The 16,826-nt window shown below is 36.8% G+C and overlaps 1 protein-coding gene across 13 annotated transcripts in view; it reads left to right on the plus strand.

The window, feature by feature from the left end:
* Nucleotides 1-717: 717 nt before the first annotated feature.
* Nucleotides 718-16,826, plus strand: part of PRPF18 (pre-mRNA processing factor 18) — a 78,031-nt gene continuing 61,922 nt past the window's right edge. For 12 of the 13 annotated variants that reach the window (XM_036908072.2, XM_057498218.1, XM_057498216.1 and 9 more), the window contains exon 1: nucleotides 718-917. In XM_036908072.2, coding sequence (XP_036763967.1) covers nucleotides 852-917 — 66 coding nt within the window. In that variant the 5' untranslated portion in view covers nucleotides 718-851. The remainder of the gene's footprint in view (nucleotides 918-16,826) is intronic. The other variant, XM_057498227.1, reaches the window with a different exon arrangement.

Here is a 16,826-nt window from a genome sequence, read left to right on the forward strand (position 1 = left end):
TTAACAGTTTTTAGGTTCTTTTGCAAATTAAAATTGAATACAATTTTTCTCCCCAATTAAAATTTTTTTCTTGGGTTGCACTTAAAAAAATAAAAGGAATTTCTGATTACATTTCCAGTCATGTCACTGAAAATGGTGACTGGCTGGCTGAACGCATGACCAAAAAGATCTTAGTTTGGGGCAGATGTTCAATTATCACCAGGATATATGTGAGAAATCTAGAAGAGACAATTGTTCCTATTACCTGTCCTAATTTTCTTCTGAAATGACTTAAATGGATGTAGTTGCTTAACTTTACAGAAATTATAACAATTTAGGAACGAACACTGCGTTTTATACTCATGAACTAGTATAGTAGTGTTTAGGGTTTTCTCATCCTAGTAGATTAATTTTGGCAAGCAGGTAACTTCAGGAACTCTGTTGTGAACTTCTGGTTTAAGTAAGGATCTGGCCCTAATTGGCATGACTGAGGTGTTCTACGAGTGGGCTTTTGCACCTGAAATAGCAGGTACAAGCAGGTAAAACAACATCGTTAAACACGCAGCATGTTGAACACACGATTAAGACTCGCGTTTCAGTCCAAGTTCCTTTGAATCTCTGCCACTGTAAACTACAGGCGCGCTGTCGGAGGGCGCCGCCAGGTGGCGCCAATCTGCAGCAGCTCGTCAACAACAGGCGCTCTGGAGAGCTCTCTTCCCTCCTCTTGCTCAACTCACTTCCGCCGGAAGTGGCCCGGTCAGCTGTTGTCTTATGTGTTGGATCCGCTGTTGAGAGGCTCGCGGCGTCCGGCTGGGTAAGGCCTGTTCCGAGGGTCTGGAGAGGGAAACTTGAGCTTAAGCCGGGGCAGCGAGATGGACATTCTGAAATCGGAGATCCTGCGGAAGCGGCAGCTGGTGGAGGACAGGAAACTGCTGGTGGTGAGGCTCCTGGGGTCGCGGGGCGTTTGTTCTCGCAGAGTTGCGTGATGGGCTGTGATGCCGACAGGGTTCGGGGCGGGTTGGTGCGGAGCTCAGCGGGAGCCGGGAGGGGCGCGGGCACCCACCCCGACGCCTCGCTCGCTCGGGAACCTTAGCGAGGGAGTGAGCGCACTGCAGGAAAACAGCTTTTCTCCCAGCTGCCGCCTATTGCCTCGCAGTTTCCCACTGTCTCCTCCACCCACTCCCCTCTGTCGGTGTTCTTCGAACGTGCCCGACACAGTACTGGTTTCAGGTGAACAACGTAGTGACTCGACATTGTAGACATTACAAAATGCTCTCCACCTTAAGTGTAGTTATCATTTGTCACCACACAAAGTTATTAACGATATTCACTATGTTTTCTACGCTTTACTTTTCATCCCCATGACTTACCTGTTTTATAACTGGAAGTTTGAACCTCTTAATTACCTTTACTCATTTTATTCTGCCCATCCCTTCACCTCCCTCTCCTCTGTCAACCAACACCAGTTCTCTGTATTTATGAATCTGTTCTTTCTTTTTTAGATTGCACATATAAGTGAAATCATATGCTATTTCTTTGACCTATTTCACTTAGCAGAATGCCCTCTAGGTTCATCCATGTTGTCACAAATGGCAGGATTTAATTTTTTTATTTGGAGCTATGTAATTTTATATTAATCGGTTGTCTTATAGTCTTTTATCTTTCTGCATCATGGTGCCCATATATATATGAAGAAAAAAATTCATGAAACCTAACTACACGTGATTCTATCAAATGTTTTATTGTTTTAATCCATTCTGTTTCATTTTTAAAAAAACTCTGGCCAAGGATCAGTGAATTGTCTCCATTACTCTATTTGTGGCTGGAAAACACTTGCCTGTGGTGTATTGTTCTTCCAGAAGAGCCTGTTTATCTTGGTCGTTTCATGCGGTGTTCAGCCTTTTGTTTATCTGATAGTTGAAATTGTAAATACTTACCTTGTGAGTGCCCCTTTGTTAATTGGAAAAGATCCTGAAATAGTTACTATTACCTGTCCTAAATGTTCCGTCTGAACTTTTCAGGGTAGGTGATAGGCTATTTTAGTAGTTTTTGTTTGATGAAGGGGCACTCACAAGCTAAGCATTTACTATTTCAGCCATCACAGATTAGCAATAAAAAACTGGGACACCATTTGAAATGAACAAAGGCGAGGCAGCTTTTCTGGAACCATATAGACTAAGTGTTCCCAGTTGCCTCAAGATAATGAAACCAATTTACTGATCTTTATGTATTTCAAACTAAGTTGCAGACATTGGTACACTTTACCACTAAACAATTTGGCGTCCATGTCAGTACCTAGAGTTCAGTGTTTGTATTTCTTTTTGTGTGGTTGTAAAAATTTACATATGGAGAAATGCACAAATCACAAGTGTGCTGTTCAATGAATTTTAACAAATGTATATCCCTATGTCATCCCTTCTGTATCCAGATGGAGAATGTTACCCTCACTGCACCTTCCAGTCAGTCCCTGTCCTTACTGCTCCCAGGAGCAGCTACTGTTCAGATTTCTTTCCGCCATTGATTAGTTCTGCCTGCTCTAGAACTTCACATAAATTGGTTCATACTGTGTACTATTTTATGTCCCAGTTTGTTTATTCAGAATATTTTGAGTTGTATTCATGTTGCATGTATCATTTGTTCCTTTTATTGCTGAGTAATATTCCATTTATGAATATATGAGTTTGTTATCCATTCTTCTAGTGATGGGCGCTTGGGCTGTTTCCAGGATTGGGCTATTATGGATAAAGCTGCTATGAAACTTCTTATACATGTTGTATATTTTCCTTTTTCATAGGAAAAGGCTGGGGAGTAGAATTGCTAGGTCGTGGAGTATATTTTTTTGTAAAAAGCCACCAGACCTTTTTCCAAAGTGGTTTTAGACTGTGTTACACATCCACCAACCAAGTGAGAGAGTTCAGATGCCCTACATCGTTGTCAACAATTTGTGTCAGTCTTTTGAATTGCAGCCATGTTGAGTACTTTTCATGTGTTTTTGACCTTTCTTATATTATCTGTGAAGTGTCTGTTAAAATTGCTTGCATACTTTTCAAGTGGGTTGGTTGGTTTTTTTCTTGAGTTGGAGGAATTCTTACATCTCATGGAAGCCAGTCTTTTGTCAGATGTTTTGTAGAATATTTTCTCCCAGACTGATTTTTCTATTCATTTTATTAGTAGCGACTTCTGATGAGCAAAAGTTTTTAATTTTGATAAAGTCCAGTTTATCAGTTGTTAATGGTTATCACATTTTTCTCTCTGGGAATATAAAAAGGAATAACCAGTTGGAAAACAGTTTTGCAGTTTCTTTAAAGTTAAGCATACACCTTCTATATGATCAAGTCTTTCCACTCCTTGGCATTTACTCAAGAGAGTAAGATATTCTTGTATTCTAAAAGCATTATGGTTTTATCTTCTATAAAAGTTTTTTAAAAAACGGAATCAAGTTTTTGTATGATGTGAGAGGTAGGGGTGTGGTTTAATGATTTTCAGGTGGATATCCAGTTCCAGCCCATGTAATAAAAGTGCTTTTCTTTTCCCTTTGGATGGTTTTGGTGTCTTCAAAAATCAGATAATTCTGTAAGTGTTGCTCCATTCTGGGTGCTGTGTTCTGTTCTCATAATGTTTGTTGATCCTGTACCAGTGCTGTACCTCTGTGATGGCTGTAGCGTTTTGGTGAGTCTTAAATTAAGGTAAGGCAATGGAAATAAAAACACTACTGGCACTAGTTAAAAAAAAATTTTTTTTTCTCCTCTTCCCCTTCCTCCTCCTCATAATTCTCTTGCTGTAGTATTTATTTTTTTAAGCAGCTTTATTGAAATGTAATTGATATGCAGTAAATGGCACATACTTAAAGTGTACAACTATCTCAGTGAGTTTTGACTTAAGTCTACACCTGTGAAACTGTCACTACAGTGAAGAGAGGGAAACGTTCATCTCACTGCAGTGTCTCCTTTTGTTCTTTGTTCTCTCACCTTTTGCCCCTCCCTGCACCTCACCCTCACCCTGTCCACTGATCTGCTTTCTGTTACTTTTAAGTTAGTTTACGTTTCTAGAGTTTTATGTAAACGGAATTGTTCAGTATGTTCTTTTTCTTGTCTGCCTTCTTTCATTAAGCCTAATTTGAGATTGATTTGTGGAACTGACAGTATCATATTTCCTTATTTTTGTTACTGAGCAGTATTTCACCATTGTGTGGGTATACCACAGGTTGTTTATTCATTAAACTGTTGAAGGACATTAGTATGTTTACCATATTTTAAAGAGTTTGTGTAGGATTGGTGTTATTTCTTGCATACATTTTTATATAGTTCTATATATATATTATATATAAATATATTTATAAAGTAAATAGACTTCACGTGTGCCAGGTGACTTTTGATGTAGTGTTCTACTTTGGATGATGTCATTGTCTAGCTAAGAGGATTCACTGACACTTTAGTTTTTTTTCACTTTGAAGAGCATTATGTCTGTGCTGAGGACTTTTAAGATCTACTTTCATAGCAACTGTCAAATCAGTATAGTATTGTCTGTAGTTGCCATGCTGAGTGTTGCAGTCTAAGGACTTATTTATCTCATAACTGGAAGTTTGTGCCTTTTGATCCCCTTAGCCCTTTTCTCCCACTACCCACCCTCTTTTTGGCAACCAGCAATCTGTTCGTTCCCAGCATCTACGAGTTTGGTTTTTCATTGTTGTTGTTTTTAAAATTCCACACTTAAGTTATTTGTCCTCTTATTTTGCTTAGCATATTGCCATCAAGGTCCATCCATGTTGTTAGAAATGGCAAGATTTTCTTTTTTATGGCTGAATAGTATGCCACTGTATATCTATACCACATCTTTATTCATTCATCCATTCATGGACACTTAAGTTGTTTCCATATCTTGAATTTTGAAAATAATGCTTCAGTGAACATGGCATCCTTTCATATTGTTTTCATTTTTGGGGGGATAAATAACACAGAAGTGGAATTGATGGATCATTTGGTAGTTCCGTTTTTAGTTTCTTTGAGGAACCTCCATAATGGCTGTATTTACATTTACATTCTCTCTAACAGTGCACAAGGGTTCCCTTTCCTCCACATCCTCACCAACACTTGTTTTTTCTTGTCTTTTTGATGAATGCCATTCTTACAAGATGTGAGGTGTTATCTCATAGAGGTTTTGATTTGCATTACCCTGATAATTAGTGATGTTGAGCATCTTTTCATGTACCTGTTGGCTATCTATGTGTATTCTTTGGGAAAATGTCTGTTTAAGTCCTCTACCCATTTTTAAATCAGATTGTTTTTTTGCTATTGATTTGCATGAGTTCTTTGTATATTTGGATTCTTACATATTTTGAATATTAACCTGTTATCAGATATGATTTGCAAGTATTTTCTCCTACTTAGTAGGTTGCTTTTTCATTTTGTTGATGGTTTCCTTTGCTGTGCAGAAGCTTTTTACTTTGATGTAGTCCTGCTTGTTAATTTTTGCCTTTGTTGCCTTGGCTTTTGGAGTCAGATTCAAAAACTCATCACTGGAGTCAATGTGAAGGAGTTTACTGCCTAAGTTTTCTTTTAGGAGTTTTATGGTCTCAGGTCTTATGCTCAAGTCTTCGATCCATTTTGAGTTCATTTTTGTGTATGGTATAACATGGTAGTCTAGTTTCATTCTTTTGTATGTAGCTGTCCAGTTTTCCCAATGCTACTTATTGAAGAGACTGTCCTTATTGTATATTCTTGGCTCCTTTGTCATAAATTGGTTGTTCACATATGTGTGGATTTATTTCCAGGTTCTCTATTCTGTTCCATTGATATGTGTGTCTGTTTTCATGCTAATACCATACTGATTTGATTATTAGGTTTGTAAATATAGTTTGAAATAAAGGCATGTGCTGCATCCACCTTTGTTCTCTCTCAAGATTGCTTTGGCTGTAGGAGTCTTTAGTGGTTTCATACAAATTTTAGATTTGTTCTATTTTTGTGAAAAATGCTGACTGAATCTGTATATTGCTTTGGGTAATATGGACTTTTTCACAATATTCTTCCAATCCATAGCATGGAATATCTTTTGATTTATTTATATCTTCAGTTTTTTTCATCAGTGTCCTACAGTTTTCAGTGTACATGTCTTTCATCTCCATGATTTTATGTATTCCTAGGTAGTTTATTCTTTTAGATGCAATTATAAATGGAATTGTTTTCTTCTATTTCTGATAGTTTGTTGCTAATATAGAAATGCAACATATTTTTGTATATTAATTTTGTATTCATCTTTACAGGATTCATTTATTCTAACTGTTTTTGTGGAGTCTTTAGGGTTTTCTATATATAATGTATATAGAAATTTGCAGATAAATATATGTGCAAATAGTGACAGTTCTTCTTCCTTTCCAACTCAGGTGCCTTTTGTTTCTTTTTCTTCACTGATTGCTCAGGGTAGGACTTCCAATACTGTGTTGAATAAAAGTGATAGTGGACATCCTTGTCTGATGCCTAATCTTAGAGTAAGAGCTTTCCGCTGTTCATCGTTTTGAGTATAATGGTAGCTGTGGCCTTGTCATTATGGCCTTTATTACATTGAGGTATGTTCCCTCTGTACCTGTTTTGTTGAGAGTTTTGTGAATGGATGTTGAATTTTGTCAGAGGCTTTTTCTGCATTTATTGAGATGATCATATGGTTTTTGTCCTTCATTTTGTTAATTAGTATATATCATGTTGATTTGCACATGTTGAACCATGCTTCCATCCATCCATGTGGCTTATGACATCAGGCTCTTTAAGGCTTATTTTCATTCTTCAGCAAGATGTTGACTCTGCCCAGTGGTTTGTGATCGCAACACATGTTGTTTTGCTTTGCATATCCAGGTCATATATTTGTTAGCTTTCCAATGCTTTTTGCAGAGCTCTTGATAATGTTTGTATCCCATTCATATAAACACTAAAAACCTTAACATGACCTGGAAGGAAGGACAATTCTATGAATTCATGAAATGTTGACAATCATGGTTGCATGTTTTTAGTTTTGATTTTGCTTTATTAGTATGGGCAGATGTTTCAGGTGAGGTGATAGGGTAGGAAGGTTTCTGTATTTTAGACCTGTGACTTAGTTTTATAATCCAGAAAGTACAACTTGGACAGAGTCCAAGAATAGCATTTGTAAAGCTAAACTTTTAAAGTTCCAGCTTTAAAAGAAGCACTTTTTAAGTAGTTTGTTTTTAAAATCTGTCAGGATGAGAAGGCCAGTGGATATGTTAGTTGCTTTAGGATATAATCCAAAGAAATTTAACCATCAGTTCATATGCTGTCTTAAAATATATAACAGCCATGTTTAGACTTTTGTGTTTGTAGGACTGAATTGTACATTCTGTAGTTAGTTCAGCAAATTTAGAGTTTGAAAATTTTGAATATAGTTAGAAAAGAAACTAAGTTTATAAAAGCAGCAAACATCCTAAAGTCTAATTGTGGCTGCATTGCTAGATAGCTTTGTAATTTTGGGCAAGTTATCTAACCTGCTTGAGTTAACATGTAAAGGTGGTACATTGCTGATACTTATTAGGTCTTAAAATTCTACAGTTTTAATTCTGTCATAAGTGTCATTTATATTTCAAAGTTTATTTTCAGTGTACTTTATAGAATAGTGCTTCATACTGCTCTTTTGTTTCTAAACAAAGTATATGAAGAATGACATTTGAAGTGTGGTAGGAAACCTTTTATTTCTGACAGCCTTTTGTTGTCATGAAATAAGTGTCACATAGTACAAAGCAGAGAATACTTTAATTTTTCTCACTATAACTCTTGTTTTGTTTTTTATTAAAGTATCATTAATATATGATCTTACTGTTGGTTTCAGATGTACATCACAGTGGTTCAACAGTCCCTGTGATCAACTTATATTATGATTGTGAATTATTGTGCCCTTAAAATTTATCTATTTATTTTTTATTTTTCAATTTTTAATTTTTTAATTTTGATATCATTAATGTACAATTACTTGAACAACATTATGGTTACTAGACTCCCCCTATTATCAAGTCCCCCCCACATACCCCATTACAGTAACTGTCCATCAGCATAGTAAGATGCTATAGAATCATTACTTGTCTTCTCTGTATATACTGCCTTTCCCATGTCCCCCCTGCTACATTATGTGTGCTAATCATAATGCCCTGTTTTCCCCCTTTTCCCTCCCTTCCCACCCATCCTCCCCAGTCCCTTTCCCTTTGGTAACTGTTAGTCCATTCTTGGGTTCTGTGAGTCTGCTGCTGTTTTGTTCCTTCAGTTTTTGCTTTGTTCTTATACTCCACAGATTAGTGAAATCATTTGATACTTGTCTTTCTCTGCCTGGTTTTTTTTACTGAGCATAATACCCTCTAGCTCCATCCATGTTGTTGCAAATGGTAGGATTTGTTTTCTTCTTATGGCTGAATAATATTCACATTTTATCCATTCATCTACTGTAATATTCACATCATCTTTATCCATTCATCTACTGATGGACACTTAGGTTGCTTCCATATTTTGGCTATTGTAAATAGTGCTGAGATAAACATAGGGGTGCATATGTCTTTTTCAGACTGGGCTCCTGCATTCTTAGGGTAAATTCCTAGGAGTGGAAATCCTGGGTCAAATGGTATTTCTATTTTGAGTTTTTTGAGGAACCTCCATACTGCTTTCCACAATGGTTGAACTAGTTTACATTCCCACCAGCAGTGTAGGAGGGTTCCCCTTTCTCCACAACCTTGCCAACATTTGTTGTTGTTTGTCTTTTTGATGTTGGCCATCCTAACTGGTGTGAGGTGATATCTCATTGTGGTTTTAATTTGCATTTCTCTGATGATTAGCGATGTGGAGCATCTTTTCATATGCCTTTTGGCCACCTAAATTTCTTCTTTGGAGAAGTGTCTGTTCAGATCCTCTGCCCATTTCTTAATTGGCTTATTTGCTCTTTGTTTGTTGAGGTGCATGAGCTCTTTATATAATTTGGGTGTCAACCCCTTATCAGATACCACTTATGAATATATTCTCCCATACTGTGGATACCTTTTTGTCCTGCTGATGGTTTACTTTGCTGTACAGAAGGTTTTGATGTAGTCTCATGTGTTCATTTTTTGCTTTTGTTTCCCTTGCCTGAGGAGATGTGTTCAGGAAAAGGTTGCTCATCTTTATATTCAAGAGATTTAGCCTATGTTTCCTGCTAAGAGTTTTGTGGTTTCATGACTTACATTCAGGTCTTTGATCCATTTTGAGTTTACTTTTGTGTGTGGAGTTAGACAATAGTCCAGTTTCATTCTCTTACATGTATCTGCCTAGTTTTGTCAACACCAGTTCAGTTGAAGAGGTTGTTATTTCCCCATTGTATGTCCATGGCTCCTTTATCGTATATTAGTTCACCATATATGCTTGGATTTATATCTGGGCTCTCTATTCTATTCCATTGATCAATGGCTCTGTTTTTGTGCCAGTACCAAATTAAGTTGATTACTGTGGGTTTGTAGTAGAGCTTGAAGTTCGGGAGCGTAATAATCCCCCCCACTTTATTTTTCCTTCTGCGGATTGCTTTGGCTATTTGGGTTCTTTTGTGGTTCCATATGAATTTTAGAACTATTTGCTCTAGTCCTTTGAAGAATGTTGTTGGTGTTTTGATAGGGATTGAATTGAATCTGTAGATTGCTTTAGGCAGATGACCATTTTGACAATATTCTTTCTATCCATGAGCACGGGATGTGTTTCCATTTATTGGTATCTTCTTTAATTTCTCTCATGAGTGTCTTGTAGTTTTCAGTGTATAGGTCCTTCACTTCCTTCGTTAGGTTTATTCCTAGGTATTTTATTCTTTCTGATGCAATTGTGAATGGAACTGTTTTCCTGATTTCTTTTTCTGCTAGTTCATTGTTAGTGTAAAGGAATGCAACAGATTTCTGTGTACTAATTTTGTATCCTGCAACTTTGCCGAATTCAGCTTTTAGATCTAGTAGTTTTGAAGTGGATTCTTTAGGATTTTTTATGTACAATATCATGTCATCTGCAAACAATGACAGTTTAACCTGTTCCTTGCTGATCTGAATGCCTTTTATTTATTTGTGTTGTCTGATTGCTGTGGTGAGGACCTCCAGAACTATGTTGAATAAAGGTGGAGAGAGTGGGCATCCTTGTCTTATTCCTGATCTTAAAGAAAGGACTTTCAGCTTCTCACTGTTAAGTATGATGTTGGCTGTGGGTTTGTCTCATATGGTCTTTGTTATGTTGAGGTACTTGCCCTCTATACCCATTTTGTTGAGAGTTTTTATCATGAATGAATGTTGAATTTTGTCCAATGCTTTTTCGGCATCTGTGGAGATGATCATGTGGTTTTTGTCCTTCTTTTTGTCGATGTAGTGGATGATGTTGATGGATTTTCGAATGTTGTACCATCCTTGCATCCCTGGAATAAATCCTCCTTGATCATGAAGGATAATCTTTTTGATATATTTTTGAATTTGGTTTGCTAATATTTTGTTGAGTATTTTTGCATCTATGTTAAGAGGGATATTGGTCTGTAGTTTTCTGTTTTTGTGGTGTCTTTGCCTGGTTTTGGTATTTGGGTAATGCTGGCCTCATAGAATGAGTTTGAAAGTATTCCTCCTATTCCACTTTTTCGAAGACTTTAAGGAGGATGATTATTAGGTCTTCCTAGGTCATCCAGTTTGTTGGCATATAATTTTTCATAGTGTTCTCTAATAATTCTTTGTATTTCTGTGGGGTCTGTAGTGATTTTTCCTTTATCATTTCTGATTCTGTTTATGTGTGTAGGCTCTCTTTTTATCTGGATAAGTCTGGCTAGGCGTTTATGTATTTTGTTTATTTTCTCGAAGAACCAGCCCTTGCTTTCATTGAGTCTTTCTATTGTTTTATTATTCTCGAGTTTATTTATTTGTACTCTAATCTTTATTATGTCCCTCCTTCTACTGACTTTGGGCCTCATTTGTTCTTCTCTTTCTAGTTTCATTAATTGTGGGTTTAGAGTGATCGTATGGGATTGTTCTTCTTTCCTGAGGTAAGCCTGTATTTCAATATACTTTCCTCTTAGCACAGCCTTGGCTGTGTCCCACAGATTTTGCCATGTTTAATTATTGTTGTCATTTGTCTCCATATATTGCTTGATCTCTGTTTTTATTTGGTCATTGATCCATTGGTTATTTAGGAGCATGTTGTGAAGCCTCCATGTGTTTGTGGACTTTTTCATGTTCTTTGCATAATTTATTTCTAGTTTCGTACCTTTGTGGTCTCAGAAACTGGTTGGTACAATTTCAATCTTTTTAAATTTACTGAGGCTCTTTTTGTGGCCTTGTATATGATCTATTCTTGAAAATGTTCCATGTGCACTTGAGAAGAATGTGCATTCTTCTGCTTTTGGGTGTAGAGTTCTGTAGATGTCTGTTAGATCCATGTGTTCTAATGTGTTTTCAGTGCCTCTGTGTCCTTACTTATTTTCTGTCTGGTTGATCTGTCCTTCAGAGTGAGTGGAGTGTTGAAGTCTCCTAGAATGAATACATTGCATTCTATTTCTCCTTTTAATACTGTTATTATTTGTTTCACATATGTAGGTGATCCTGTGTTGGGCACATAGATATTTATAATAGTTATATCTTCTTGTTGGATTGACCCCTTTATCATTATGTAATGTCCTTGTTTGTCTCTTGTGACCTTGTTTTGAAGTCTATTTTGTCTGATACAAGTACTGCAGCTCCTGCTTTTTTCTCCCTATTAGTTGCATGAAACATCTTTTTCCATCCCTTCACTTTTAGTCTTTGTATGTCTTTGGGTTTAAAGTGAGTCTCTTGTAGGCAGCATATAGAAAGGTCTTGTTTTTTCATCCCTTCAGTGATTCTATGTCTTTTGATTGGTACATTCAGTTCATTTACATTTAGGGTAATTATCGATAGGTATGTGCTTATTGCCATTGCAGGCTTTAGATTTGTGGTTACCAAAGGTTCAAGGTTAACTTCCCTACTATCTAAGAGTCTAACTTACCTCACTGAATATGCTGTTACAAACACAATCTAAAGGTTCTTTTTTTCTCCTCCTTTTTCTTCCTCCTCCATTCTTTATATATTAGGTGTCATATTCTGTACTCTTTATCCCTTGATATACTTTGGGGATAGTTGTTTTAATTTTGCATTATGCTTAGTAATTAACTGTTTTACTTTTTTTACTGTGGATTTATTACCTCTGGTGAGAGCTATTAAACCTTAGGAACACTTCCATCTATAGCAGTCCCTCCAAAATACACTGTAGAGATGGTTTGTGGGAGGTAAATTCTCTCAGCTTTTGCTTATCTGGAAATTGTTTAATCCCTCCTTCAAATTTAAATGATAATCTTGTCTGATAAAGTATTCTTGGTTTGAGGCCCTTCTGCTTTGTTGCATTAAATACATCATGCCACTCCCTTCTGGCCTGTAAGGTTTCTGCTGAGAAGTCTGATGATAGCCTGATGGGCTTTTCTTTGTATGTCATCTTATTTCTTTCTCTGGCTGCTTTTAATAGTCTGTCCTTATCCTTGATTTTTGCCATTTTAATTACTATATGTCTTGGTGTTGCTTCCTTGGGTCCCTTGTGTTGGGAGATCTGTGGATCTCCATGGCCTGAGAGACTGTCTCCTTCCCCAGATTGGGGAAGTTTTCAGCAATTACCTACTCAAAGACACTTTCTATCCTTTTTCTCTCTCTTCTTCTTCTGGTACCCCTGTAGTGCAAATATTGTTCCGTTTTGATTGGTCACACAGTTCTCTCAATATTCTTTCATACTTAGAGATCCTTTTTTCTCTCTATGTCTCAGCTTCTTTGTGTTCATCTCTAATTTCTATTTCATTTATCGTCTCCTCCACCATGTCTAATCTGCTTTTAATACCCTCCATTGTACTTTTCAATGATTGGATCTCCCACTGGAATTCAGTCCTGAGTTCTTGAATATTTTTCTGTACCTCCATGAGCATGTTCATTATTTTTATTTTGAAATCGTTTTGGGAAGATTCATGAGGTAGATTTCATTTGAATCTTTCTCAGGTGTTGTATTTATAATTTTACTTTGAACCAGGTTTCTTTAGCAGTTCATATTTCTATATGGCACCCTCTAATTCCCAGAAGCTCTACTGTCTGGGGCTGCTCTTCCCCTGAAGCAATGTTGGGGGTTGCTGGAGAGTGGTATTGGTGCCTGGGGGGAGTAAAGAGCTGTTTCCTGCTTCCCGGCTGCTGTGCCTGTCTCCACTGCCAGAACCAGTGGGCCGAGCACACAGGTATAAGCCTCTGTGCTTTGGGTTTGTAGTTGTTGTAGACAGTGCTTCTCTCTGGTTGGCCTAATGCCAGGGTAGGGTTTCCCGTTTTGTGAGCCAGGTGGGCCTCGCTGGGAGAAAGGCTCAGTAGACTGGGTATCACAGAGCGGGTCCTCGAGCTGTGTAGCTTGCCAGGGAGCTGGAGCACCTGAAGATGGAGACAGTTCCCAACCTGCTGGGCAGAGTGCATATGGACAATTTTGTCTACCTGTCCTTTCTTCTGAGCAGTAAGCTCTGTGCAATCCTTGCCCCTTTGGCAGCCCTCTTGTTGTTAGGAAGTCTCTCAGACTGCTTGCTTTCCTTTTGTCCCTGAGCAGCCAGATATGGATCCCTGCTTTCCACACGTGGCTGGAATCTCAGTCTTTCCAGGTATTCTGCCTGTCTTAGCTTTTAAACCTCCTAGTCACGAGAGTACCGTGCAAGCACCATGAAATGTACGTTTGTGCTCCCAGAGCAGATCTCCGGAGTTAGGTATTCAGCAGTCCCAGGCCTCCATTCCCTCCCCGCTCTGTTTCTCTTCCTCCCCCCAGTTAGCTGGGTTGGGGGAAGGGCTTGGGTCCCATCAGGCCAAGGCTTTAGTATGTTACGCTGTTTCATGAGGTTTGTTCTCTCCAGGTGTTTGGCACAGCCGTCTTTCCTGTTGCTCTTTCAGGATTAGTCATATTAATTATATTTTTGTATTATATGTGGGTTTAGGAGGAAGCCTCTATCTCACCTCTCATGCCGCTGTCTTTAATCCCTCCCCATTGGTATTTCGATAGGGATTGCATTGACTCTAGATTGCTTTGGGAAGTATGACCATTTTAACAATGTTAATTCTTCCTATCCATGAATATAGAATAGCTTTCCATTTATTTTTGTCTTCTTCAGTATTTTATAGTTTTCAGAGTATAGGTCTTTCTAGGTTAAATTTATTTCTGGGTATTTTATTCTCTTTGGTGCAGTTGTAAATGGGGTTGGTTTCTTACTTCCTCTTTCTGCTGGTTCATTATTTGTATATAGAAATGCAACAGGTTTCTTTACATTGATTCTGTATCCTACAACTTTACTGATTTCATTTATTTGAATAGTTTTTTCATGGAGTCTTTAGGGACTTCTATCATGTCATTTACAGATAGGGACAGTTTTACTTCTTCCTTACCAATTTGTATACTTTTTCTTTTTCTTGTCTGATTGCTATGGATAGGAGTTACAGGACTTTGTTGAATAAAAGTGGTGATAGTGGGCATCCTTTTCTTATTTCTGGTTTTAGAGAAAAAGTTTTCAGCTTTTTGCCATTTTGAGCTGTGGATTTATCATACATGCCCTTTATTATGTTGAAGAATATGCCCTCTGTACCCACTTAGTGGAGTGGTTTTACCATGAATAGATGTTGAACTTTGTCAAATGCTTTTTTTGCATGTGTTTAATGATCATACAGTTTCTATCCTTCCTTTTGTTAATGTGGTATATTACACTGATTTGTCAATATTGAGCCACCCTTGCATCCAGGGTTAAATCCTACTTGCTTGTGGTGAATGAATTTTTTAATCTATTTTTGAATTTGACTTGCTCGTATTTCGTTGAGGATTTTTGCATGTATGTTCATCAGGGATATTGGTCTGTAATTTTCTTTTTCTGTTGTGTCCTTGTTTAGTTTTGGTCCAAAGTAATGCTGGCCTCAAAGAATGAATTTGGAAGCTTTCCTTCCTCATAAATTTTTTGGAATAGTTTGAGTAGGGGAGGTATCAGCTCTTCTTTAAATGTTTGGTAGAATTCACACGTGAAGCTATCTGGTTCTGGACTTTTGTTTGTTGGGAGTTTTTTGATTACCAATTCAATTTCAGTACTAGTAATTGGTCTGTTCAAATTTTATATTTCTTTCTGGTTCAGTCTTAGAATATTGTATGTTTCTAGGAATGTATTCATTTCTTCTCAGTTTTCAAGTTTGTTGGCATATAATTTTTCGCTATAATCTCTTATAATTACTTGTATTTCTGTGATGTCAGTTGTAACTTCTCTTTCATTTCTGACTTTGGGTGCTCTGTTTTTTTCTTGATGAGTCTAGCTAAAAGTTAATCAATTTTTTTTATCTTTTCAAAGAACCAGCCCTCAAATTCATTGATATTTTGTATTTTTTAAAAGTCTCTATGTCATCAGTTTCCACTCTGATCTTTATTTCCTTTCTTCTACCAACATTGGGCTTTGTTCTGCTTTTTTCTATTTCCTTTAGGTGTAGGTTTAGATTAACATGTTTCTTGCTCCTTGAGAGAGATCTGTATCATTATAAACTTCCCCCTTAGGACATCTTTTCCTGCATCCTGAAGATTTTGAACTATTGTATTTCTATTTTCATATACTTCAAGTATTTTTTTTATTTCTTTGATGACCTATTGGTGTAGTAGCATGCTATATAGCCTCCACATGTTTGTGTTTTTTCCATTTTTTTTCTTGTAATTGATTTCCAGTTTCATATCATTGTGGTAGGAAAAGATGCTTGATGTGATTTTAATAATCTTAAATTTATTGAAGCTTGCTTTGTAGCCTAACATGATCTATTCTGGAGAATGTTCTGTGTGCTTGAAAAGAATGTGTATTCTACTGTTTCTGGATGTGATGTTCTGTACATATCTGTTAATTCTGTTTGGTCTGATGTGTTGTTCTAATCTACCATTGCCTTACTGATTTTCTGTCTGTATGATGTATCCATTAAATGAGGTGTTAAAATCTCCTTCTATTAGACTGTGTTACTGTCAATCTCTCCCTTTATGTCTGTTAATGTTTACTTTATGTATTTAGGTGCTCTTCTGTTGAGTGTTTAGATATTTAAAATTATTATGTCTTCTTGGTAGATTGTGCCCTTAATCATTATATAATGTCCTTTGTCTTGTTGCAGTGCTTGTTTTAAAGTCTATTTTGTCTGCTAAAAGTATTGCTACTCCAATTTTTTTTCACTCCTATTTGCATGGAGTATCTTTTTCCATCCTTTTTGTTTCAGTGTGTGTGTATGTGTCGTTAGGTCTAAAGTGAATCTCTTCTTGTCAGCAAATAGATGGGTCTTGTGTATTTATCTATTAAGTCACCCTGTGTCTTTTAATTGGAACATTTAGTCCATTTACATTTAAAGTAATTAGTGATAGGTATGTAGTTATTGCCATTTTTGTTAGATGTTTCCTCTTTAGTTTTTTTGTTGTTCTCTGATCCTTTCTTCCCCTCTTGCTTTCCCTTGTGCCTTAAGACTTCTTTAGTGTTACACTTGAATTCCCTTCTCTTTGTTGTTTGTGTATCCATTATAGGTTTTTGATTTGTGCTTTCCATGGATTCTTACATGATTTACATACATAGCAATGTATGATAAGTTGATGGTCACTTGAGTTCTAACACATTCTAACAACACTATATTTTTTGCTCCTCATTTTATGTATATGATTCCTCCTTTTATTCCTCTTTTATTTAGTGATCCATTAACTAAGTTTTAGATACATTTTATTGCTTTTGTCTTTTGGATCTTCATTTTAGCTTTAAAGTGATCTACTGTCATATACGTTTGCTTCTACCAGTGAAATTTTCACTTTCACATT

This window comes from Manis pentadactyla, chromosome 3 (genome assembly GCF_030020395.1).
Source record: "Manis pentadactyla isolate mManPen7 chromosome 3, mManPen7.hap1, whole genome shotgun sequence".
Classification (NCBI taxonomy): domain Eukaryota; kingdom Metazoa; phylum Chordata; class Mammalia; order Pholidota; family Manidae; genus Manis; species Manis pentadactyla.